At 46.2% G+C, this 26,671-nt stretch overlaps 1 protein-coding gene across 5 annotated transcripts; it reads right to left on the bottom strand.

Annotated features, from left to right (window-relative positions):
• Window positions 1-65: 65 nt before the first annotated feature.
• On the bottom strand, window positions 66-26,646 carry LOC102563979 (trichohyalin). 5 transcript variants are annotated; one of them, XR_009461760.1, is made up of 12 exons: window positions 24,869-26,193; window positions 22,881-23,246; window positions 16,433-16,521; window positions 16,072-16,249; window positions 14,155-14,383; window positions 11,815-12,374; window positions 9,470-9,608; window positions 8,299-8,492; window positions 7,266-7,429; window positions 5,567-5,816; window positions 4,749-5,213; window positions 66-2,308 (listed from the first exon to the last, which is right to left on the bottom strand). XR_009461760.1 is itself a non-coding variant. In XM_019489336.2 (12 exons), the coding sequence occupies exons 2-12, from the start codon at window positions 25,070-25,072 to the stop codon at window positions 4,989-4,991; spliced, it is 2,598 nt and encodes an 865-aa protein (XP_019344881.1). In that variant the 5' UTR covers window positions 25,073-25,182; window positions 26,200-26,646; the 3' UTR covers window positions 66-4,988. The 5 variants fall into 5 exon arrangements, 4 of the variants coding, with proteins under 4 accessions (XP_019344881.1, XP_019344882.1, XP_019344884.1 ...); XM_019489336.2 differs by adding an exon at window positions 26,200-26,646 and having other exon boundaries at window positions 66-5,213; window positions 24,869-25,182; XM_019489337.2 differs by having other exon boundaries at window positions 4,973-5,213.
• Window positions 26,647-26,671: the final 25 nt, after the last annotated feature.

A 26,671-nucleotide genomic window follows, 5' to 3' on the forward strand; every position in this document is an offset into this window, starting at 1 on the left:
AATTCAAGATGACTGAACTTCAATTCATTTTCAATTAGTAGTATGCAAATAATTGCTTTCACCTCTGACGGTTTGCACTAATGGCTAGAAGATTTATTGTGAATTTTTCAAGTTACCACATATGGACTATAAAAGACAGCAACTCAGTTATCTGGTTTAGTTTTAAAAATTATTTTTCAGCCTTATTTTAAGAGCAATATGCACAATCCACAGAGAGTAGCAAATAGAATAATATACAAACAAATATTTCCTAGCATGTCTTGAATTAATTTTTAGTAATGCTATACTTTTTATTTAGAGTTCTGCTGTTGAATCTTTGAGTAATAGAGAGAGGCTGCATGTGTGGGTAATCTGCCAGATATTTTCTGAGGACTATGAAGCACAGTGTAGCATGCATAATTTAGAAAAAAACAAGCTAACTGCTCTATGTATTTCACGTTTTCTTCCGTAAACAATATGTATATTAAATCTCCAAATAATCAGAGGGTAAAATATTTTTTTAAACTATTTTAAAACCTTGTCTTATTACTAAAAATGTATTACACCATGAAGCATTTCTTGAGTTTCAGACTCATCTTTGCTACTAACATTTTGATACGTAAACTAGTACGGTCTTTTAGTTAGCCAAAAATGTGACTGGTTATTGAATTATTCTCATGAAGCCACTTCTCTCTCTTACTATAAGGGAGATTTAGGTTAGATATTAGGAAAAGCAAGGATAGTTAACTGGAATATGTTACCTATGATGGTTATAAAATGCGTGTCATAGGAGGTTTTTAAAGACAGAAAAGACTAATATCTGTCATGAATAGTTTAACTGTAGTTGTTTCTACCTTGAGGACTCAGTGGTTCTCAACCTTTTTCTAACCGACCCATTTGCAAAGATCAAAGGCCTGTCCCGACCCACACCCCCTCTCCTCCCTCCCCTAGGACCTTCCTGGTGCCCCTCATTCCCACCCTGCAGCCCCCTGCTGGAGGGAGCTCGCAGCTGCCCCCATCCCACTGTTGCTGGAACGTAGCAGCTGCAGCGGCTCTGGTTCATATGGGCAGCAGGGGAGTGAGGTTGGAAGGAGGAGGATGGGAGCCCTGTGGCACCCGGTGCCCTAGGCTGGGGCTCCTGCACTGCACCAGGGAGTCTGGTCATGGCCCTTCTTGCCCCTGGGCAGCGTCTCCTGCCCACCCCACCTCTGCAAGTACAGGCATTGGTGCCGCCAGTCCAGCCATACAGCTCCCTGCCCCTTCCCCTAGGGGAGGGGCAGGCACCTCCCCTCCCCACCCCTCCACTCACACACACACACACCGCTCCATTCCCCATACACTTATGTGCACCCAGCTGTTGCGGCTGCTCCCACGACCCTGCCTGCCTGTGTGTGCACATGCAGATACATCTGTGCCCACTGCCTCCAATCACCCCAAACAGCCCCTAGCAGGCTGGAATGCTGCCACCCTGCAAGGGGAAACCCATACTTTCCTGTGTTTTTCTGGGACATGCTCACAAACCTTTAAAACATTGCTGCGACCCACTTTTGGATCGTGACCCGTAGGTTGAGAAACGCTGGACTACATGATGTCTCAAGATCCCTTATGGGCCCGTTTTTAATTATTTTTATATGCCCTCACATGGAGTTTTCTTTGGCCAGCTTACTTTGTGGTAAAATTTAAGTGCCTTGCCTTCAACTGGTTTTATTACTTACAACATACAGACAATGAAGACAAGGCTCAAAATACAGTCAACCTGACATCAATTCCAAAAAAGGCCAGTGGCCGAACACTTTAACCTCCCTGGCTATTCCATCACTGACCTCAGAGTAAATGTTCTTAAATAACAAAACTTTAAAAATCAACCTGAATGCAAAAATTGCAGAACAAGAAATAATCCACAGGTTGGATTGTGTTAAGTACGGTCTCAACAGAGACTCTGGATTGTTATGCCGTTACTTGGACTAGCTTTCATAGCCTGTGTCCCTCAGTGGTTTAACTGCTTCGTTTATCTCCTTTGATCTCTTCAACTAATTTCTCTCAGTAGCACCCACTCCTTTCCTCCCCCTTTCCCTATCCTTTGTATTTAAATTATCTTACTCCTTTTTACGTAGTACCCCTGCTCTCTGCAAGTCCATTCATAGCATCTGAAGTAGGCTAGAAAAGCTTATGGATCTCTGAATAAGTTAGTTGCTCAGGGCAAATCCAGATGAGTTCAGATATGCAGTATGTGGTGCTGAAGACCCATCTGTGGCGCCACACATCACACATGCTGCACATGCAGGCATTCCTTGCGCTGGAGATCCCGGGGTAAAAAAGAACCCCACACCTAAAAAAAAAGCAGGGCAGCACATGTGGGAGCAGTGTATGCCACCCAAAACTGGAGCCTGGCCAGCCAAAGCTACATTCTGGCTGCTGGCCTGGCTTCTTGCTGCAGGCTCGTTGCAGCTACAGCTCCCCAAGGCCCCCCCAAATCCTAGATAAGGCTGCTGGAGCCAGCACAGTTGCTTGCCCCAGCCTCCCCTACCCCACCCAGGGTAATGTGCTGTGTGGCAGAGGACACACGTCATGGGCATTCCCTGGGGACAAGAAGCAGAAGTACAAGGTGTGCTGCTGCTACTTGTCCCTGGGGAAACGCCTGTTCCTACTCATGGGGACATGCCCTAAGGTGCCACACTGCCCTGCCTTCTCCCAGCAGTTCTCAATCTGTGGTACAGGTACCACCCACCAGTGGTACACAGGCAATCTGTCAGTGATATGCGTTAACAGATTTATAAATTACTTTATATGACACAAATGTGCTGGTGGTACTTAAAGTTGTATCGTTTTAAATTGGTGGTGCGCAATCTATCAGAGTTTGGGAACTGCTGTACGACTAACTACTTCTCTCTAAAAATTAAAAGTGGTAGCCTTTGCAGTTTCATCCTGGTTAGCATGACTGAACTTGTCATTTATATGTACTAAAGTTACTTGCTTTAATAATCATCTTGCATATTCCAGGCACTGGGCAAAGTCTCTTATTTCCTATTCTTCAGGTCTCTAAGTCAGTGACCCTGGTCACAAAGCTATCTGTCTTTTTGTCCATTACAATACTAAAAGAAAAAAAAAAGAAAACCTCCATCAATTTGTATTCCAGGTTTATCTGCTGTGGGCAGGAGTGGCCTGTGTCTGTGTGGAGTATGTCTTGGCAACGGAAGACTCCATGGTGAAACTAAAACCAAAACTAGAAGATCTGGAGCTCTCTCTAAGCTTTTCCAAAGCTCCTATCTCTGCATGGACTCTTTTCTGCCTGTGTACCAATGCTGGTAACAGTCCAGCTTACTGACATATCGTGCTTCCACCAACTCTCTTGTTTACAAGTGTCCTCTTGACTGGGAGGAGAAACTTCAAGGTAGTTTGTGCTGAATGCTGCAGGTTGGACACTGACACCTCGCTGTGCTATGTGAATTAACCTGTTTCTATGACTGCAAACTTTATGCACAACTCTTCCCTGACTTCCCCCCCCTTCTCAGGGCTCTCGCAGGATACCATGCCACTATAGCACGTGCACTGGGAAGAATGCCTCACGAGTCTAGGCAGCAGACAGGCTAAACAGCCCCCAGCTGGCCCTGGTTAGCTGAGGGGGCCAGGCTGTCAGCAGCCTAACTGCTTCCAGGTGGCCCCAGTTGCCTGCATGGGTGTGTCTGCCTGCTTATACAAGCAGCTCTTGCAGTGCTTAGCAGCTTAGTTTCTGCCTAGCCTCAGGCATCTGACTTCTTGTTCTTAGGGTTCTGCACGTTGATTCTTAGTTTCCTGGTTCCTTCCTGCCGATTCCTTGTTCCAGACCAGACCCCCATCTTTCAACAGCTGGCTCCTGACTTCAGTTTGCTGATCACATATGTCCCAGTCCTTTACACCTACAGCTGCCTGCTCTGGACCCCCTGACTAGTGGCTCTGGTGTGGACCTTGTCAAGCCCCAGTGACCCATGTCCCAGTTGTACCCCTGATAGAATGCCATAGGACTGCCTTTCCTATTCTACAGGGCTTCTTATGTATAGAAACACACTTTTGTAACCTTGTGCAGAAGAAAAGTGCTCTCAGTCTTCTGTTCCACAAGGAGTAGAAAAACACTTAGCAGGTTTATTCTTCTGCCAGTCCAGGACTATCCCCAACAATACAACCCTTTGGTCATTCCTAGGATACTTTTAAATGGGGGGTGGCTTCCATCTGTCTCCTGGGACAGTTAACCAGCCTGCTAACTCTCCCTTTCAGGAAGCTTCTCCTGACTTTTTTTTGCCTTGTTTGTCTTTTCCCCTCCCTAGTCCTAACCCATACCCCTTTTACTAGCATACAGCATTTTGTCCCTCTGGGTTTGCAGCTTGAAAGTACTAACAGGCTGATGTCCCCTTGCTTGGTAGTAGTATGCTTTGTGTTCTTTGTCTCCTATATGAGTTAGTCCTAAAACCCTTTTGCCATTTTGCTGTTCTTCTCTGAACTCCCTCAGTTGGTTTATATCTTCTTGGCACTAAAGAGTTCAGAAGACAGTGCAGCAGGTCTAGTCTCAGTGGTCTTCTAGAGGAGACAGCCTATTACCTTCCTGCTCCCTGGCTTGACGGTTCTGTCAGAAACTCAACAGAGCTGGATTTTTGTCCTGACACATCAAAATGCAAACATCTCTCTCCTCTGATGCCTGTTATATCTCATCTCTATTCTAGATTGTGTCCACCTCCAAAGCCACTACATATTTAGCATATAAGACAAAATAGAAACCAGCCAGCAGTTTTACTGACCTGAGTGTCTTCACAGTAGATAGATCCACCACTCCAACAAGAAAGGTTTGTAAGGGATGGGTACCTGCAAATAGATTCTGACTATGCTCAAGGGGAGATATAAATATTTCCAAGAATGACTGTCATCTGCTTCTCATCACTGCATTATAACTCAGGCCCAGCACATTGGTTCACATCTACAACATATATAGCAGACTTGAGATAGTGCTCAGGAGACTGATTACCTGCACTGCAGCCTTTTTACAACAGCAAGGAGGCACGGAGCATCAAAAGGCTCTGCTCCCTGAGGTACTGCTGGAGGTCCCGATGTTTTTGGCATTTCTTTTCCAGTCTCTGATGCAACTGGTCCCGATTTTGGAATGCTCTCCATTTGGTAACCTCATGCTTCCTCTGCTGTGTGTGCTGCTCCTGTACTTCTTGTTTCAAGATCTCCTGTCGGGATTGCCTTCTGGTCCTGAGCAAATCCTACAGAAAAATAAGTGAAAGGATGTTCAAAGTCCTACTCATGCTCTCATGAAGAAGTCCTGTCCATCCTGTGCCTGTTACTGGGACAAAGTGGGACGGGGTAGTTGTGAATTTGCCAGCCAGCAGCTTGTATGCTGTTCCCTCTGTGATCTCTTGTTGTGGAAAGTTGGTATCATCAGAGTCTGTATGTTACAGACACATGGACTTTTCCCAGGTAGACTTGTCTCATTTTTCATCAGTTTGCACACATTAAAAATCAGGTTATATAAGCATCTCCAAATGATATTGCTAAGCTAGACAGCGACAGGGAGCTACAAAGACTCCAAGAAAAGCATTCAAGAAACAGCCCTCACCTGTCTCTTTTTGTCTTGGTCAGAGATCCTGTCATCGTATTCTGCCAGAATTTTCTCTCTCTGCAGACGCTGTGCCTTTAGGAACTGCAGCCTTTGAGTCTCCTTCTTTTTCTCCTCCTCTTGCAGAGAGGATTCCTTTCTGTTCCTCTCTGCCCTGGCAGCTTGGAGCTGCACCATGTGCTGGCAGGCCTGCTCATTGTGCTCCAGCTGCTTCTCCAACCCTTGCAACATTCTCTGAAGAGATCTCTGCCTGTTTCCAAAAGTACATTTCCAAAACAACTCAGAAAGAAGAACAAAGCAAGAGACTATCCCCAGGTGTGTCAATGGCTGAGATACAAACCAGAGGTCCTGACTATGTGTGGCCATTAAAAGTTCTGTGCCACTTTCTGAAAGATTTCGGAAGTCCTGGCCAAACTCCTGCTCATAATTACTATGGATGGCTGAAAATGAGCAATAATTCACTTGCCTGCATTTTCATGAGGCTGAATTTTTCAACTGTGCAGCTATTACTAGTTATTATGTTTTGTTTCCTTCTATTCACTTGGCATTTTCAGGCCCATATGGAATTATGCTTTGCTTCCCATTGAAGGGTGCTGTATGTTCATAGGCTTTATCTAAACAAGCTCTGCCAGTGGACAGCACCCACCACAGGGAAGGCACAAGGACATATTTAAATCCATGAGGCTTCTCCCAGATCCACCTGGCTCCACTAAACAGCTGCTGGCAGGGCATGCAGTGAACCTTTGGAAGACACTAACTGATGAAAGGATCACAGCAGCCAGTGGAAGGCATAAGTACACGTGCCTTTGCCAATTGATGGGCATCAGCAGAAGCCTTCTTTTAGGCAGAAAGCTGATGTTGCTCTGCCAGCAGAAAAGAGGGGCTCTGCTGTCTCAAGAGAGCTGTAAGTGTTGAACAGGAGTACTGCCCACAAAACTATGTAGTATAGCCCAGACCTTAGTAAAAGGGCTCCTAACTTGCAGCACAAAGCCATAAGTACTTTAATGTAAAATAGAGCTACATCCTGAGACTCCAGTTCCCAGAATATGCTGTTCTTTCTTGATCACTATACACTGATACCAGATCAAGATAGAGCACATGCTGGGAAATGTAGTTATCTGTCTGCACCACTACATTAAAGATGAGGGCAGCCACAATCTGGTCTAGTGTATGCAACCAGATGCTGGTATCACTGGTGAGTTGCTGATGCAGTCTCCTCAGCTGGGCCTAATTTTTATTCTTCTACTTCTAAAATACATAATGTTTTCAGCTTACAAGATCCTTCTGATTTCTTGACCTGCTACTAGGAATCCATCAGTCAAAAAACAAAGAAAAGCTTAAACTCCAGCTGGTGGGGGGAGGAGGTGGAAAGGATGCATAAACATAACCATAACAGCTGAAATAAACTATCTGGTGTTTTGCTCCAATATTCTGAGTGCCCTCCATTCCCACTGAAGTGTATGAAAATAGAGAGCTCTCAGCATTTATCAGGATCAGTCTGTTAAGAAAGCAACTGTGATCAGCACTCAGCTAGTAGCATAACGGGCAATAAAGACAGAGAGGGTATCACAGCATAAGCTCAGGAAGCATATATTATTGAATACCTCATGCTGGGTTATAAAGGGCTGGATGATGCTTAGTAGCTGCTGAAGTCTCCCCTCTACTCCTCCAGCTCCTCTCTGACCTTGGAGATCCTTACCTGCGGTTGTCTTGCAACAGCTGGTGTCTCAGGCCTTCTGCCAGTTGCTGTTGCTCCCTCTTTACCTGCCTCTGCTTCTCTTGCTGCCTTTTGTGCTCAATCCTGGCTGCATTGAAGTTTGCCTCTCTCAGGCTCTCTTCAGTTGCATTGGTAATTGCAGATTTCTGAAACAAAAAATCGTGTATAACAGTAATGTATTTTTCAACAGTGAACTCAAGTCCTGTAAGATCAGAAAGATTTGGCCTTCTAACGTTGTTTCCAAGCACTGGGAGCTTTGGGCACCTACACATATGCCAGGCGTCTGCTCCGATGCACACTAATTAGCCTGCATTGGAGCAGACTCTATTAGTCAAGTCTGCTGGAGCTTGCTAATTAACACGTTCCAGCAGCCTCTGCATCACAAGTATTCAGCGCTCCCGCACTTCAAAATGGTGATGGGGGCACTTTAACTAAAGCTTGTTGAATACATGCGACACTGGGCGCTGTAGCTAGAGTAACACTTTGACTCTCAGAGCTGCTCTAATTAAAGTGCTGCATCCCTCCATCCTGGAGCACATGTAAAAACATTCTTTCTGATTTGAATCATGGTGTCACTTCCCAACATGGAGAAAACTGAAGCTGTTGCTGGCATAAAGCAGCACAATTTGCCTCAGAAGGACTACCCCACTATGGTATGACCATTCATTACTGCAGAGATAAGGCTGGGGTACCTCAGTGTCCAGTCAAGAGAGTGTGGCCAGGGACTCAAACTGTTTAATTTATGCTGGTGTGAAGCTAGAGGACAAGGAGAGCTGATTGCATCTAAGACACTGGAAGAGTGAATTAAAAGTCAACCATGCAAAAGTGTCAACTCACCTTTCACTGAAACTCAGCTAATCAGAGATGAGACTTCTGTATTTCTTATTAGGATTTTATAAAAATAACCTTTCAGGAAATTAGCTTAAAGGTCTTTGCGCCACAAGTTAGTCTTGAATTTATTCAACTGATTTAAAAGGCCTTGCTTTATTCTAAGAATATTTTTGGTTCTTCTAACCTGCACAGTTGGAGCGCTGTGGGGTCTCTGCGCACACATGGTAGATTCAATAGTCAAGCGGTCTTTCTTTAGAGATTGATCCACTCGGTGAAACCAAGCTTGGCGACCAGAAGTGCTGAAAGCATGGACTTTGTTGGAAGGGTTTGTTTGGGGTTGCTGGGCTGGAGCTTCTGCAATTCTGGACTGTAAAAGACCTTTCAGACACATCAGAAATATAACAAGTACATGCTTAGGAAAAGTGGACAAGGAGAAGGAAAAATCTATTCATGTAAAAATTATAACTACTAACATTTCTCTCCAAGTAAGTGAGATCTTCTCAATGACTAAAAAAACAGGTCACCACTTTTAAAAAAAAAATTGCTAACATAGGCAAGCATGAGTTTTTACTCAGGATTCAATGGACTATTCACTACGCTCACAGACAAGAGCTGCTGTAGGGAATAGGGCTGCAATACTGGCTGTTAGGGCATATACATCTCTGCTATTCCACTTTCAGACTCTCTTGGTAAGAGACCTGATAGAGAGTAGGCAAAGGCAATAGCAGTTTAGTGAAGCTGCAGAAGGCTTTCGGACTATTGGTCTACAGCTAAGTGCCTGTGTATTTTACAAATCTATTTTAGATGAAGAAGGCACTGATCTGAAGGATCTTAATTAAAAGGTATTTTAGATTATGAACCAGTCCATTTTTATATATGAGACCAAAGGCTTACATAATGTCATTAAAAAGCAGTAATTACAGTGCATATAAGAGGACAGACAGAATATAGTCAATCTGTGCAATGCTTTGCCACAGGCATTCAAGTCAAATAAAGCAGATGGATTTTATAAAGGCAAGGGTAATCTCAAGACTAATAACATTAGCAGTGCATGATAAGATAAAAGTAATCAAAGTTCTTGCTTCTGGGCACATAGTGGCAGCTGAAGGAACCAGGAAGGAATTTTTCATGTCTGAGAGAAGGATGAGCAATCATCAAAATGCACAACCAATTGAACCTATATATAATAGAACACAATTGGCCAGGTTCATTGCAGCATTTCCTCATCTTCCTTTGAAATGCCAGGCCTTAAATGCTGCCAAAGAAAAGAGACCAAACTTGACAGCCCAATGTTCTGATCTGGACAGACAAGTCTTAAGTCTGTGTGGAACTGTTAACTGATATAGTTTCAATACCTGGATCATTCTTAAAATGAGCTTCAGGGTCAGCCTCATGGTACCTCTTGCCTTCTCTGTCTTTGTACATTAACTCCATTAGGCAGCTGTCTGTGTTAACAGCCATATCAACTCTGGCATGGTTCAACTCCTGAGGGTTCTGGAAACAGAAACATTGTCAAAATCCTGAACTGGTGAGGAAAAAAAAGTGTGTCAGTAACAGGAATTTGCACAAGCTACTTTATCATTTTGCCTTTACTACACTAATTCCATCTTTAGTAGGGGTGTTCAAAGCGGGCCCTATTTGATTCAGATTCGGCCTGAATCAGGGACAGCAATCTGAGTAGTTGATTTGGATTACTGTCCTCGATTTGATTCGGCGGAATCTTTATCTGAAGATTCGATGCTGATTCAGAGAATCAGCGATTTGGACGTAGACACAACTTTAAAAGTTTTTTCTACATACCTTGAGGTAGCAGGTGCGGCTCATGATCGCTGCGACGCTGGGGCGTGTGGAGCGTCCCACAGGAGTGCGGCAGGGGGCCCTCCGCATGCTTGATGGTGAATCCAGAAGTGGACTGGAACTACTTTGGCTGCGGGGGGACCCCGGGTGGCCCCCCCCAGACGCAGAAAGCATCAGTCACCGAGCCAGGGAGGCACGGGGGGGCCCTCCTGCATGCTCCCCAGCAAAAGCACTTTTGGTCCACTTCTGGGTCTGCTACCAAGTGCTCTGAGGAGCACCCCATGCTCCTGTGGGACACTCCATGCACCCCAGCATTGCAGCACTCACAAGCTAATGAAATTGAAGAAGAAAGGGATATGATAAAGTGTTTCCTTTCTCTGTTCATTTAACGCTTTCACTTCATACACCAATGCCGCATAGCAGGGACCTTGCAATTCATTTCTAATGAAACTGCGGTTTAAGAAAGAAAAGAAGTCTAATAATGAAATAACTGAATTCTTTAAATATGTAGTTGCTACCTGGTTCCTAGGCTTATATGCCTTCCAAAATTACCCCACACCTGGCAGTATTTTGGTGTGCAATAGGGACCCAATTTACAGGAGCAGGCTGGGATTGAGATTTAATGGGAGAACTAGAATAACAGAAGGTGCTGTGGTTCAAGTCTGAGAAATCTGCAGTTTCCCTGTATGCAGCGTACCTCTTCCTAATGGCATTTTGTCCTTCTGAATTAAACAGAAAAGAGCAACATTCATTATTAGGTTGCAAAATCCCAGGGGGATAGATACTGAGCATAAACTGTCATAGTTCAAGTGATTTCAAATTATAACTTGTGTTATAAAAGAAAGCAGACTAAAAGATCACAGTGGCTCCTTCTGCCCTTAGGAAGCTATGAAAGGAGCTACGACAATTTATACCAACTCAGGATCTGCCCCTGGGACTTAAACTAAAAAGAAAATAAAAACCCACAGTGCTTAAGGGCTGGTTAGAATTATAAAGTGCTTGTATATGAAAAAAAAATCTTCAGCTAACTTTAGCCTTAGTGATCTTTGATGGACCAATTAGTTAAAGCTAAAGAGGCTCATTTGTGTTCAGGAACATGTTTGCCTCTATTTGCACAAACAATTATTATCTCAATTTGCAAATGGCCAGTTAGGCACTTCTGCTACCAATTAATTGTGCAGCAAGATGAATTGTAGGCACAATCCCAGCAAACTGCACATGAAAACACAGGTACTCAAGTGAATCTGTCCTTTTAAAACCCTTTGCCCTTTATGTAAATTGCTAGAGGCCACTAAGTGAGAGAAGAAAGGGATATGATAAAGTGTTTCCTTTCTCTGTTCATTTAACGCTTTCAAAATCATACACCAATGCCGCATAGCAGGGACCTTGCAATACTGACATTAAAAATGCACCATATGAATTACTCTAGAGCCAATAGGCAATATCTCCAAAAAACAAAAATCATGCCATAAACAGCTGAGTTCAATAAAGGACAGATCCTCAATTCAGTTGTGTGTCATGGATGAAGAAATGCCTTAGTGAGGTAATTGGGGATCTTTCTGCATAGTAATTTCAGAGTGGTTTCTGTTTCTCTCTACAATGCTCTTTCCCCCTCAGTGAAGGACAAAAGCAGTGGGGGTGTTGCTGGAGTGTGTTGTGATCCAATGATTCTGAGTGGCACAGTAGGTGCTGAGGGGCTATTCGTACCAGTGCCAGGCAATAAACCAGTTTTCAACTATCTCCAGGAAGAAAGGATCAGAAACATATTGGAAAGCCATCTATGGTTCCTGCCCTTAGCAAAGCACAGGCATTTCTGGTAATTTTTCTGTACAGAATGCAGAATATTACTATAGCTATACCAAAGGAGGCTGTAACACTGTGGTCTAGGTAAAACACTTCGTACCTTCTTGGCTTCTGTAACCTTGCTTCCTACCTCCATCCAAGATTTTAAGTCTTTAGGGGCACTTCCTTCCTTTGCTCCCTTTTTCTCTTCTTTCTCTTCCTCTCTGGAGACCCATTCTGAAATGAGGGTGCTCCCTTTAGACAGCTGTTCTTCTATCTTCCTGCTCAGCTCTTCTTTGGTCAGGCTTGTTCCTGGGATCAGGTCATCATCTGAATGAACTCTGCTCACCCTGGGCCTAATAGGCACCCAGGCTACAGGGCAGCAATGACAAAGTGAGGGACACAGAAAACAGCAGTCAGGATATGACTGGACTTGTGAGTCACTCTGACAGTGAACAGGATCTAAATGTCTGCAGTGCCCTGATGCTCTGTAACCAGGTGTCACAACATAGGGATAGTCTGAGCTTGATTCCACCAGCATCTGCCTGGCTGCCAAGGGCATCTGAAGTTCTAGAATGATGCGCTCGCTTAAGGGCAAAGGGATCCACAGAGCTTGGTCAGCGCGCACCTTCTTAGTCCGCCCATTCCAGAAATTCACAAGCACTTCTCTGTTGTCAGGCACTGCAAACAGGAAAAAAAAAGTCATGGGTAAAATTTTAGAAGCAAACAAAACCTGTCTCTTGTAAGTCAAATGAACCATACCTTATACCAGGGATGGGCAACTGTTTACAAGCCACAGGCTGGAAGACCACAGCTCTAGTCCACCACAGGCCAGGTGGCTTCTGCACTGCATCAAGGTTGGTGTCTTTCCCCATGCCTGTACCAGGGCCAAAAAGCTAGGAGCTATGCTTGCACTGCAGCTGCTTCTCCCAGCCCCCACCCCCCTGCTCCCTGGCTGCAGCAAGGGTGCAACTTCCAGCTGGTAGGGAGCTGCACCAGGACCAGGTATCTAAAAATTGTGTCCACAGTGCCACCACTGCTCCCACCCTCTGCCACCCTGGCTACAGTGGGAGCACAGCTCCCAAATGGATAGAAGCTGTACCCCAAATTGCAGCCTGGGATTGGGAGGACAGAGAAGTGGCCATGGGGTGGGCCTAGCTCACAGTTGCTGGGTCCCAACATAGATGCAGGCAAAGCCCCCCTACCGCTGATGCACCTGCGAAGCCACCTGGCCCATGTCAGACTGGAGCTAGGACAGCGGGGAGAAGTGACAGTGGTATGGGTATGGCTAGAAGTCGCCCAGGTGCAGTATAGCTTCTCACCGCCTGACCCTGTCATGGGCACGGCCACAGCCACAAGCATAAGCAAAGCTCTCTAGCTCTGTGGGCCAGAACAAGTAGCTTGGCAGGCCAGATCCACCCCACAAGCCATACGTTACTGACCCTGCCTTATACTATAGAAAGCAGAGAAAAATGTTATGATAGCTTAAATCAAGTGTTGCTTTTAGCATTCGTGGTGATCTCCTTTAAACTTACTGTAAAATAGTGGTGCTCAACCTTTTGGCTCTGTGGGCCAAATGGGTGGTGTGGAGTCAGTCTCTGGACTGGATCTGGCCATCTGCAGGCTAGATCAGACCTGGGGACCCAGCACCACCCTATTCCTGCCCCATGCACAAGGACTGGATCCCAGGACCCAGCACCACTCCATCCTGCACCCTGATTGGGTCCCAGGGAGCCAGCACCACTCCATCCTGCTGAGACTGGGTCCCAGGGGACTGGCCCTGCCCCCTCCCTTATCTTGTGCTAGTATTGGGTTCTGGGGGGCTGGCACCCTCCCCTCCTGCTCCTCTTGCACCAGGATTGGGTTCTGGGGCCCCACACTGCCCAGTCTCCCCATGCCAGGACTGGGCTCTGGTGCTGCCCCTGCCTTGTCCTGCACACTGGGATCAGGTTCCAGATTCAGTGTGCAGGTCCTGGGGTGCCCCATAGTCCAGAAATTTGTTGTTGGGGGAGAAGTGCTACTACTGTCCTGCTGATAAATTTTCTGAACCCATGAGGAACCCCACAGGCTAGATGACATGGCATCACAGGCCAGAGGTTGAGCACCCCTGCTGTAAGAGATCATTGGCTTCACCAAAATCAATAGAAAAAAATCCTACTGACTTGAGTCAAGCCAAGATTTTACCTTTTGTGCATCTGGAAATTAGTCTAAACTACAGGTTTACACTATATCCAAGTATCTGAGAGATTGAGGTATGTGGTTCTCATTATGTCAAGTGGTATCAGTTAGTTACACAGCAGAAAAAGAGATCATATAGGCCCTGGTTCATAAAATAACTCTACATAGTGCAGAGCTAACTTTAGTACTGAATAAGAAATAGGCACTTAGGAAAAGGAAGAGTGAAAAAAAAAAAAAAGTACAAGTGAAACCAAACTGCAGATTGTAAGCCAATATACCATACCTAAATGTGCTGCTTTGCTCTCTGCAACCTGCAGTACAGTGCCTGGGCCATATCGTTCACCTTTAGGCTCCCAGGGTGCCAGGACCCTATCTCCTGGAGCTAGAGGCAATCGCCTGGCATCTTCATATTGGATGATATCATAGAGGGGGGTTTCTTGCATTCGATGCTGCACCTTGCCTTTCCGTAAGCGACTTCTCTCAAACTCAATTAAAAACCATTCCCCAGACCTCTGTAAGATCAAATCATGCAGTTTGCCAGACAAACATGAGTCTTACCCATGGCCAAACCCAAGGGCTGGTAGCTCTTTCCATTAGGAAGAGGGAAAGGAAGAAATGCCAAGAATTGAAAGAAACAGCAAATGGTTAGTGAAACCTTAGAACATACTGCATTAGTGGCTTAAAGGGTTTGACAGCCCATGTCCTCCTGCAGTTTTAGAATGCGCTAAGTAGTGCGCGTGCTGGGTATGGAACAGCACAACCACTGTGCCAGGGAAGAATTCTACCACCCCTCCACAGCAAGAGAAACTGAGACAGACTGTTGTTTGCCGCATGCCCAGTTACATAAAAAAAAAAAAATAAATCAATCAAGTTCCCCAAATTCTATAATTCTGACCATTTTAGATTAAACCTCTATCTGTAAAAGGTGTGGGGGGAGGAAGGGTGGTTCAGGTAGTGCCCTTGTTCCACTACTGGCAAATTACTGGGCATCTAAATATTAAGACCTCCAAATGCCTAGAGGCCAACATCCTTTTCTTTCATTTCTGCAAGTCCAGTTTCCTCTCCTGCTAATCAAGAAGACAAAGTACATGGTCTTTCCCACTCTCAGCCAGGGTTGGCAATGTTAATCTAGAATAGCTGTTTCAGCTGTTCTGGCCTCAAGTGCCTACACCCTCACCCCAAATGCAGAAACATCATTCCCCCAAATATGCAATTTCCCCTGGCCCAGGTCTCACAACTTCTATAAGGTTATGACAGCATCTTCTCTCCTTCCCAAAATCAGTACCTTCCATGAGATTAATTTGACATTTAATTCAGTGAAATGACTCTCAGTTTTGCTATAGTCACATTTATTTCATTCAAGTCGCCTACATTTTGGTTCTGAAACCAGCTCTTTCTTGTATGATAGTACAAAATCCAGTTGAAAACACAGTGCTGCTGATATTATATTTCTAGTGGGAGGAACACCAAGGAGGCCCACAGTTATGTAATCATAAAACCCAAAGAGAACTCATACCAATGACATTCCTGAGTAAACAGTGACTTCTCCTAGATACCTGTTTTCAACTGGAAAATAGAGACGAGAGCACCTCTGTCCAATTGCTGTTAAACATCCATGCTCACTGAACAAAGACCACAGTAACTGTATATCCTTAAAGAGGAGAGAGGGAAAAATCCTGTGCTCAGACTACCACATTCTAGGAGTTTGGATGCAGAGAAGGGCCCAAGTAATGACAGAGGGATAAGAGATGGGAGGTAAGAGATTCAGAAGAACCACAAATGTCAGTAGGGACCCCTGTGGAAGAAGGAGTCCCAGAGACCCCAGAACATTTCAGTATGCTCAGTTTTACTGCCAGTGTTCTTTAGCTACTCAACTTTGCTTCCAGTCAAGCTTAAGCTTGGTGAAGGGGATATATTCAGAGCTGATCCCTAGACATGGCTAAATCTGAACAGCAACTGGCTGCAGGCACCAAAAGTATGTTGCCTTCTGTGTTGCTTCTGCTTGTAGGACTCCTTGTACTAAATGGTCAAATGTCATTAGAAAGTACAGAGAAAGATGATAAAAGAACCCCACCCAGCAACAGAGAGAGAGATGGTATTCCAAAAGAGACCCACCCCCTTGGAATCCAAGGTCAGGGAGAACAGACACACGTAACCAATGGGGAGTCATTTACACTTACCACTCAGGTTGAAGACTTACCTTCACCTGTTGGGCAATGTGGCCTTGGTAGTAATACCCATCAGTCTCTCTCCTGGCTAGGATCCGAGCCCCCCTCAGTAAATGGGGTACCTCTAGGGATAAGTCCATCAAATTCTCCTTTGCTGACGATGCCAGGGGTAGAGTAGGAGGATCTGGTCTCCATCCACAAGTAGGAAAGCTGTGGGAACAGGATAAAAATCCTTTGGTAAGCAAGGCAGATTTCTGCAAAGCATTAGAATCAAAACCAGAGAAAAAAATTCCAAAAGTTGTCTTATATTCCCAGTTGCTTCCATCCCTGAGTTTTTCAACTGGCCTGCTAAGCTTATGGCTCTAGCAGTCTGTTTCCAACATTTGAACTTACTGTTTTTTGGGGCACCCCAACAGCAATGAACAACCTGAGGGATTAGTGACTGCGCTGCAACAGTGGACATTTGAGCATTTGGTGTTTACCTGGAAAAGGAATGGGAAGTAGGAAAGGAATTTTTTTAATGAAATCTAAATCTTTAAACAATTATTTCATATATAGATTTTCAGTTCACCTTCAAGACAAATGATTTGTCTAGCTACTTCCCATACCCATTGCTGTGCTATTTCAGCACCTGTAAGCACCCATCAGTTGTTTTCTCCCATTTTCAGTTATCAAAATGTTAAAAAGGAGAGACATTCCCATAACATAAATTAAAACATTATACAACACAAAATAAAAATATTATACTTTACCAAAGAACAGAGGCCATACAGCATTTGAACCACTAATTCTTTCAATCAGGGTCCAGGCCCCATGCCACAAAGGACAGATCTGATTATTTTCAGACTGGGCAAGTATTCATTTGATCCTGTTAGGCCCCAGCTCAAGTCTGGGTTTGTGCCCGGTATGCAAAGGCCAATAAAGATACCAGGGGTGAAAGTATAAAGAAGATTTATTGCTAGCAATAAAAGGTGCAAGCGGAATAATTTCACAGAACAAGCACCCCAGATTTCAAATTCTAAGCCCCTTTTATACAGGAGTTTTTAAACCTTCATAAGCATCCTTGTTTGCTAATTGGCTATAAAGGAGTGACGCAAGGAGTTCTTTACTGAGCATGTCTCTATACCTGTGTTTTAGCTATGTATCTCATTAACATACATGCATGTTTCATTAGCATATCTTTTGCCCACCTAGGGGTGTGATTTTTAGTATTTTAATGAGCTCTTTGGCCTAGTACTCTGATTCTGCTTTTGTTTTCAAGCCCCCTTTATCTAAGACTGTCTCTTCCTTATCATTGCAGATGGGCATTCGTCACATAACATTCACTTTTGCTTAGGCTTTGCATAGTAGTTTCTAGGTCAAACCTCACAATCCTACTTCAGATCTAATAATCATTTGGTTGCTGTCCTCAGGGGGAGAATACAATAAAGAATATTATTTTTAAATGAGTCTGACCCTACTGCCTTACAGTTAGTTAAATATCTATGAAGAGCTTTGAAGATGGAAGATTCACACACTTCTCAGAGTGGCTTGGTGGTAACAGACCCTCCAGTGGTCAGATGGGGTGGAAACAGACTTTGGCTTTGGTTGCCTTTGTGCCACCATAAATGAGGCCTTAAATGCCTCTACACTAATGCTCGTAGCATGGGGAACAAGCAGGAGGAACTTTTGCCCTCCTGCTAGCTAACACAAACCCGGACATAGTAGGGCTTACTGAAACCTGGTGGGATTCAACCCCTGACTGGGCAGTAAACATCAAGGGCTATAGGCTGTACAGGTGGGATAGAATGGGGAGGAAAGGCGGGGGTGGGGTGTTGTATGTCAAAGAGCAGTACATGTCCTCAACAAACAGCACGGGGTCAGAGGAGAGGCACACTGAAGTGCTCTGGGTTAGAATACAAGGGGGTTGGGGGAAAAGGGACTTAACGGTGGGTGTCTACTATCAACCACCCAACCAGGGGGAAAAGCTGGACCGGGAATTCTCAGGTCAGCTTGTGGAGGTGGTTAGGTCAAGGGACGCGGTCATCATGGGTGACCTAAACTACCCAGACATCTGCTGGGAGGAGCAGTCAGCCAGGTCGGACCGTTCCAGGAGGTTTCTAGCCGAGATACAGGACCTCCACCTAACCCAGGAGGTGCACAGTCCCACCAGGGGAAATGCTTTGTTGGACCTGGTCCTGGCCATAGGCAACAACCTGGTGAGGGGACTGCAGGTTCTCAACCACCTGGGCGATAGCGATCATTGCCTACTGGAATTCACCATCCAGCACAGGATGTCAAAGGCCTGCAGCAAAGCAGCAGCCATTGACTTCAGAAGGGCTGATTTCAATGAGCTAAGGAGATTATTCGGGGAGGCACTGAGGTCCTGGAGGGGAGGGGAGGAGAGGGGAGTTGGGAGTCCAAGACAAGTGGTCGTTCCTCAAGGAGACAATCCTCCGAGCCCAAAGGGTGACAATCCCAAAGTGAGTCAAAGGGGGCAAGAGAGCTCAAAAGCCCCCACGGCTCACCAAAGACATTCAGGAACATCTGAAAGCTAAAAAGGAGGCATACACCCAATGGAAGAAAGAGGCCAACACCAAGGAGGATTATACCTCCATTGCTCAAGACTGTAGGGGGGCTGTTAAAAAGGCTAAGGTGGAGACAGAACTAGAACTAGTGACCAGGATCAAAGATAACAAGAAGTCCTTTTTTAAATACATAGGGAGTAAAAAGGAAGCCGGTAACGTGGGGCCCCTGCAGGACATGCTTGGCAAGCTGGTGGTTGCACCAGACGACAAAGCTGACCTCTTTAACAAATTCTTTGCTTCCATTTTTCTGAGCAGGGACCGGGACATCCCCCCCACCAGGATTCCAGAAGGACTCAGGAGAGGCACAGCCAGGGCTAGGATCAGGGAGGACCTAGTTAGGGAACTTCTGGTGGGGCTGGATATGTTCAAATCAGCAGGTCCAGATGATCTCCACCCCAGGGTACTGAGAGAATTGGCAGAGGTCATTGCAGGACCCCTGGCATGGCTTTACAAGCACTCATGGTGCTTTGGCCAGGTGCCAGAGGACTGGAAAAGGGCCAACATGGTCCCCATTTTCAAAAATGGGAGGAAAGAGGACCTGGGAAACTATAGGCCTGCTAGTCTTAGTTTGGTCTTGGGGAAGCTCTTTGAGAAAATTATCCAGGAGCACATCTGCGTGGGACCAGCAGGGGAGATTATGCTTAGGGGCAACCAACATGGGTTCATTAGGGGCAGGTCCTGTCACACCAACCTGGTGGCCTTCTATGACTGGGTCACAAAATCCTTAGATGCAGGTGTCACAGTGGACGTAGTCTTTCTGGACTTTAGGAAGGCCTTCGACACTGTCTCTTACCCCATTCTCGTTAAAAGTTAGGCACCTGTGGTGTTGATGCCTACACAGTCAGACGGGTTGCAAATCGGCTGGAGGGTTGCACCCAGAGAGTGGTGGTGGACAGATCATTTTCGACCTGGAGTGACATGGGCAGTGGGGTCCTCCAAGACTCTGTGCTCAGGCCCACACTGTTTAACGACTTCATCAGCAACTTGGACGAGGGGGTGAAAAGCACCTTGTTCAAATTCACAGATGACACTAAGATGTGGGGAGAAGTGGGCACACTGGAGGAGAGGGACAGGTTGCAACTAGATCTAGACAGGTTACAGGTATGGGTAGATAAGAATAGGATGGGATTCAATACTGAAAAGTTCAAGGTACTGCACCTAGGGAGGAAGAACCAGCAGCATACCTACAGGCTGGGGAACTCCCCTCTCATCAGCACAGAGGCAGAAAAAGATCTTGGAATCGTTATTGATTCCAAGATGAACATGGGCCGCCAATGCAAGGACGTGGTCAGTAAGGCTAACCGCACCTTGTCATGTGCAGGGCCAAGGAGGTGATCCTTCCCCTCTATGCGACATTGCTCAGGCCGCAGTTGGAGTACTGCGTCCAGTTCAGGGCGCCGCACTTCAGGAGGGATGTGGACAGCATTGAGAAGGTCCAAAGGAGGGTCACTCACATGGTCAGGGGGCAGCAGGGCAGGCCCTATGAGAACAGGCTACGGGACCTGAACCTGTTCAGCCTCCACAAGGCTGAGAGGGGATCTGGTGGCCATCTATAAACTTACCAGGGAGGACCAGTGGGGAATGGGAGAGTCCCTGTTCCCCGAACACTACCAGGAGTAACTAGGAATAACGGCCACAAGTTGACTGAGAATAGGTTCAGGCTGGACATCAGGAAGCACTACTTCACAGTCAGGGCGGCTAGGATCTGGAACCAACTTCCAAGGGAAGTGGTGCTTGCTCCTACCCTGGGGTTCTTCAAAAGAAGGCTAGATAATCACCTGGCTGGGGTCATTTAACCCCAACATTCTTTCCTGCCATGGCAGGGGGTTGGACTTGATGATCTGCTCAGGTCCTTTCTAACCCTACCAACTATGAAATTATAAACATTTTTATGGCAGCACAAAGTGAAAGCAAACAGATGTCCATACTTCTTGCCATGTCCAAAATGCCCAAATTTGTGGCTGCTACAAAAGGTAGTAATAATTTGTGCCTCTTTGCTGTGGCAGACATCCATTTGCTTATGGCAGGACAGTACAGACAGTCCAAAGCTACCTGCGTTCTCAGCTGCCTGCTCTGGGAGCTTGAGGGGCCCAGTATCCACCCTGGAAATTCCTGAGCAGAACTGGGCCCCTCAAGTTGTTGGAGCACCTGCCCAGCTTTCCTTGGTTACTGAGATGCACCATCAGGATCTCCAAAGACGCACTTCAGTAAGCAGGGAAAGTCAGGGTTTCCTTACTTACCCAGACATGCCCCTGGGGATTTCTAGGGACAAGTCTGGTTAAGCAGGAACAGTTAGGGTCTCCCTGCTTACCCAGATATGTGCTCAGGAGCTTTGAGGTAACAGAGATCTGGGTAAGTGGGGAAAGGTTGGGTTTCACTTGGAGGCACGGGTCACCTTGGGTCCCAGCGCAGAGGCACCAGACACCAGGGCTTCCCCAGCTCTTGTGCCACCCCACACTTCCACCCTGCCCCGTGCTGACTTGTGCTTCTGCATGAAGCACAGGTTATGTGGGTCCCAAGTGGAGGCATGAGACTCCAGGCACTCCCTGTTTCCCACATCACCCCACACCTCTGCACTACCCTGTGCTGATTTGTGCCTCCGCATAAAGCATGGGTCCTGGCAAGGAGGCATGGGGTGGCATTGGAGCCAGGAAATTCCCAGTGTCATGTTTCCACAACAGGACCTGTGCTGACCCATACCTCTATGTGAAGCATGGGCTGGCATGGAGTCCATTGTGGAGGCACAGGGGTGTTAGGGATTCCCTGGCTTTTACAAGGCACTGCATCACTGCTCTGTCCCATGGCAAAATCTATCCTGACCTGTGCCTCCGTGTGAAGCACAGGTCAGTGAGGGACCTGGCATGGGTCTTGATAACAAGGCAGCAAGGGACACAGGGAATCCCTAGGCAAGGGGAACACATCACCCAATAAAGTGGATCAGCTGTGGTGGGATGTGTATGTTTCTACCCATGGTGTCACCTCTTCCAGTTTCCAGCTTCTTTTACAGGTTTCCAAGATCTCCTATACAAACAAAAGTCATGAAGTCTGTGAAAAAAACTGGATGTGAGAAGTCAGCTTAGTGGAACCAACTGAGAAAACCAGAAGCAGCCTTCTAAGACCAAACCATCACTGGGAGAGGAATGTCCATGGCAGTAGGATGGAGAATAGGGCCAGATGGCTAAGTAACATGGAAAAGGGATCAGAAGGACGAAAAGGACCATAAATAGGGAAGTTAAAAGGTGGGGAGGAAGGGAAAGAAAGGAAGAGAGAGGGAGAACAGAAGGGAAGAAGAGATCAACCCCCCCCCCCCCCCCCCCAAAATTGACATATTAAGGAATACTCCACTTTCCTCCAAAAAAGACAAAATGTGTGTTCCATGAACCACATATAAAACACATACCTAATTAGTTTCCTCCTATTCCACATAAGCAGTTGTGTAGTTACTACAAAGCTATTACATGATTGTGAAAAGAAGGGAGAATAGTGTACCACATAATCCTTTTACTAACAAGTGGGCAATATGATGAAAAAAATTGCAAATCATATACCAGCTGCTGTTATTAGTCATAGCGGTTTAAAAAGTTAACTGTTTTATATTATTGTTATTTTTATTTTAAAAGGCAATATTCAACATGACCTGCCTGATGGTAGACTACATAGCAGCAGGACAGCTCAGAAGGAATCTGAGCCATCACTGCTTCAGGGCCAGCTAGCAAAGTAAACAAAAAATCAAGTGGCAGGGGCCATGGGATTCATTTTTTCCATACAGTTCCTGCAAGATCTCCTTCCACATCACAATGTCCTCACCTGCCTCATACTAAAATCTAATAACAGAAGCCTTCTAAAGTCTGCTTTATAGGCTAATCTCAGATCTGGTGGAGTGAATTGAGTTATACCCTATTACAATTGAATGTTATCCCAAGAACTGTTCTTAGATATAGTTCAAGAACGACATGAGAAGTTCACTTGCCACCTAGGGGCTGCCAGTGCTGCACTCCCAGTTATGAAACTAAGTGATGAATACTTTGTATTCATTAGAACAGCATGTGAACAGCCTTGGGATTTCAAAGAAAAACCCGTAAGAGAGTTTCGGAATCTATTGCCTTGTGTTATTCATGGAAAGCTTTGTTTGCAGGAAGCCAGATAGAACATGCAGTGAACTTTTCAGAATGCAGGAGAGATGTGTCTCTGACTGGCTCAGTTTTGTGAAATGTTGTCTCTCTGAACACACTCTGTTTCACCCTTTTCACCTGAATCTGCTGTTATTGACTTACCTCATCTGAAGCACTAGCTGTGTGGAAGCTGATCACCCGAAAGGATCCTCCAGACTGTCTGGCTACTTTTTCCATTATTTTTTGTGTGTGGCTTTCAAAATCACCTGGATTTCCCACCAGGTATACAATGTGCACAGGGCGTGACTCCCCAGTCTCTATAAGAAAGTGACAGATTTCCTCTGAAGCGCTCTCAAGGACAGCATCCGTGACCAGGTACACTGCCTGACACCCGGGATCTTCAAATGCTGCAGCCAAGGCGCACACAACTTCTGCACCATCCCCGCACTGCAGGGCTCTAATCCATGCTGCTGCTTCAGTGACAGTACTGAGAGAACATTTGACTAACTTACTGCACCATTTTACCACCTGCACAAAAGACAAAATTTTAACCCAACTAAAAAAAAAAATAGCAATTCAAAAAGGAAATATTTTATAACAAAACTTTTGAAAAACTGATAAAAAACATGGCACTTTCTGCTTAACAGGGGATGTTGTAAAAACCCAGGAAATTCTCAGTATAGAAATGAAAATGCAATGCTGGTCTTTCAGAGATGTCTGAGGAGAATTGCTGTGTAATTTCTAACACCAAGGGCCATAATGATGTCAGTGATGAGGCTAAAATTAACACTGCACATTTTCCTATGTACTGTATCTGTAATCGGTGTGGTAACTGCAAGCTCGCTGATCTTAGTCACTATTTAAATTAATATTACTTCAAGCTCCTCTGTTCTAGGGTTATTTCAATCATGGACACAAAGAAAAGGCCAAATATCAGAACTAGGGAGATAATAGCAAGTTTGGCATTTTTCCTGGACATGCAAGGTACAGAGAGGGATGTTTCAAACAGAATAGAATGTTCTGGGCTGGAATGAAAAGAGGATGTAATTATAGAATTGATAACGGTGACGGAAAATGGGAGGAAGAATGAGTTCAGGAGATGGGTTAGGAGTTCAGTTTTTGCTATGTTAAACTGGCAGTGAACCATCTAAAAGGAGATGCCAGAGGAAGAGGTTCCAGGTCCTAGCACTTAAGAAGGAATTTAAGGAATTCAGGCAAGGTGAAAGCCAGCTTTTACTAGTTCAGAAGATGAGGAAGAGACTGAGCAGTATTTGAAAGGCACAGAGAACCGAACAAGTGACAAGCAGCACAACAAAAAAATAAAAACCAATATACCTTCCAGCAAAACTCAGCCCCTTTGATTTGTTCCTAGGGCTGAGAGGCTGACGTTGCTATTGCACGTGATTACTCTTCCAGGTTAGTGATTTGGGGGTGTTGCCATGCAGAAGAGTAGACAAGAGGTTCCACGGGATTTGAAAATGCCTCTATCCCATATACTGCTACTACTCTCAGCAATTAAGCATGAGTGGGATTAATCCAGGCCAGCAATGCAACCAGGCACCCAAGAAAATATACAAGGGGATAATCCCATGGTTGGAGGGAGAGTGGGTGGGTAATGTAATATGCATTTTCCAACTCTTACCTTACACTTGTTTCACCCTATCAGTGGCCATTGATATGTTGCAGCCGCCTCACCTGACAGAGGTTAGTGATCCTCAGCCTTTTTGGACTTGAGGCACTCCTCCCCAGCCTTGAGGCACCTCTTGGAAAATGCCAGCTTAGTTTTGAGACTTTTTTTTTTGACAGCAGAAAAATACTAGAGTGATTTGTCTGTTGCAAAGAACTCAGAAACACCACAACAGACCACAATGTTTTTAACACTGTGCATTCCTATGTGGAAACTCAAGTTTTAGTTTGTGAATCATGCTTACACACCATGCTAACACTGCATGACAACCAATGACACTCTTGAAAGGATCTCAAGACACCCCAGGGTGCCATGGCACCCTGGCTGAGAATCACCTGGTCTAACAAAATGCTAAGACTTAAACACAGTAACAGAGATCAGCATTGTTTCCATGTATGCCTTCTCACTGGCCCCACTTCTAACAGTGTAATCCTGCACTCAGTCACAACTGCATTAGCTTTACCTTGCCAGCAAAGCTTATGATGTTGAACTTGGATTCTGCTGGGCTGCTGGCCATTGAGAAGAGAGCCTTTATGAGCTGCTCCTTCAGGAAACACAGCTTGGAAGACCTGGTGTTTGACACACCAATGACAAATGTAATATTTCCGTCATGGAGATGACCAAACATGGGCGATGCAGGGCAGTGGGCATGCTGAAGGGCTGGCATGGCTTAACCCAGTGATTCTCAACCTTTCTAGAATGGGGAGCACCCCGGACAGACTTGAGGCACCGTTGGAAAATGCCAGCTCTCAGCATTCCCTCCTCTTTTTTTTTGGCCTGCAGAAAAATACAACAGACACGTTTTTCCACAGCAAAGAACTGCACCAGACCTAGGGTGGCCTCTGACACATCCCCAGAATACAAAACAGCCCTTTGGGCATGGGGGAGGAAATGACCATAGGCCCCCACAGCCAACCAGTGGGGACTGGTGGGGCCACTACCCACTTTGGCCAGTCAGCAGCAAGGGGTGGGGCCACCACAACAAGGCCGCCTCCAGTGTTGCCAGGTGTATAATAATATGAGAAGTATTTGTAAGATAATTTCAACTCTTATAGGACATATGATCAGTATCAGTGAAAATGCTCAAAATGTACCATACTTTTTTAGGCAGCTCATTGGTGCAGCATATGCAAAACCCAAGTGGTTCTCAGAGAGCCTTAACCTGATGTTGGGTTTGCTATCAGTACTTTGTTATGACAGCATACCTCCAAATAAAGCCATGCTTCAACTTTGATGACCCAGTTCTTACTGGCGACGTACAGTGAGCAACAGAAAGGAAATAAGATTTACTTGCATACTTGTTTGCATATTTTTTCAGCGTATGATAGTTTTTCAGCAAATATGATCGTTGTGAGCTTCCAATTCTATCATTTCATATTTAAGACCTGGCAACGGCAACCTGGCTCCCAACGCTGCTCCTCCCGGCTGTGCACCGCCCTACCTCTAGGCACAGCCAATAGAGTCGCGAGAACAAATGATTGACGTGCTTTTCCACCAATGAACTGAAAAACAGGACTTCTTGCAGTCCGGTCCTCATTCAAAAGCAGGGGACACACGAAAGATTTAAAACCGGGGAAGGGGTATAAAGCAGGACCGAGGGGGGGATGCTGGGTCGAGCTCCCGGGGGTTACCTAGCTAGGCCCGTTTAACCCCCGGCACACGTTACATTCATGACGCGCGGAGCTGCACTGTACGTGCACGGCGCTGGTTTCTCTCCGGTTTCCCCCAAGGCGGCCGGGCCCTCCGGGCGTGGAGGCAGCCGGCGGCGCCCCCGAGAGGCCGGCGAGGCCTCACCTGTGCCACGACGCCCCGCTGTCCCCGCGCGAGCGGGCAGCACCACCCGGAGGGGCACCCCCCCCCGCCGGAATGGGCGCGCCCCGCCGCGTTGCCTGGCAACCAGACGCCGAGGACGGAACCAACTGGAGCCCTAGAGGAAGAGCCTCTTCCTGCACGTCCCGTTGGTGAAGGAAGTCGTGGGCCCGCCCACTACCCGGAAGGACGCGTCCAACACCCGCTTGAGTCCTGGACAGGCGGCGTTGAGCGCCCAGGACGTATCTCCCCTGCCTGGGGCTTGGTACAGTCTGGGACGGCCCCATTCGTGAGAGGGGGGAGTATGTACGTGCCAGAAACGGGCCCCTGGCTCTAGTCGCCAGACTGTGGCAGGGCGGTGACACTGGGGATGCGCTATTCCCGCGAGCCGAGGCGCCCTAGAGCTCCCCTTGCCTCCCCGGCGCCCCTTTCCTTCCTCCCTTCCCTCCCCAACTCC

Source organism: Alligator mississippiensis, chromosome 4, assembly GCF_030867095.1.
Source record: "Alligator mississippiensis isolate rAllMis1 chromosome 4, rAllMis1, whole genome shotgun sequence".
Classification (NCBI taxonomy): domain Eukaryota; kingdom Metazoa; phylum Chordata; order Crocodylia; family Alligatoridae; genus Alligator; species Alligator mississippiensis.

Excerpts from the sequence above, each read along its gene's own strand:
- LOC102563979 (XM_019489336.2), bottom strand. The coding sequence starts at position 25,072 with ATGCCAGCCCTTCAGCATGCCCACTGCCCTGCATCGCCCATGTTTGGT. Across the intron at positions 16,522-22,880 it reads CAGCTAGTGCTTCAGATGAG|GTAAACACCAAATGCTCAAA; the intron begins GTAAGTCAATAA and ends TTCCTTTTCCAG. Across the intron at positions 9,609-11,814 it reads AGGTTACAGAAGCCAAGAAG|AACCCTCAGGAGTTGAACCA; the intron begins GTACGAAGTGTT and ends TTCTGTTTCCAG.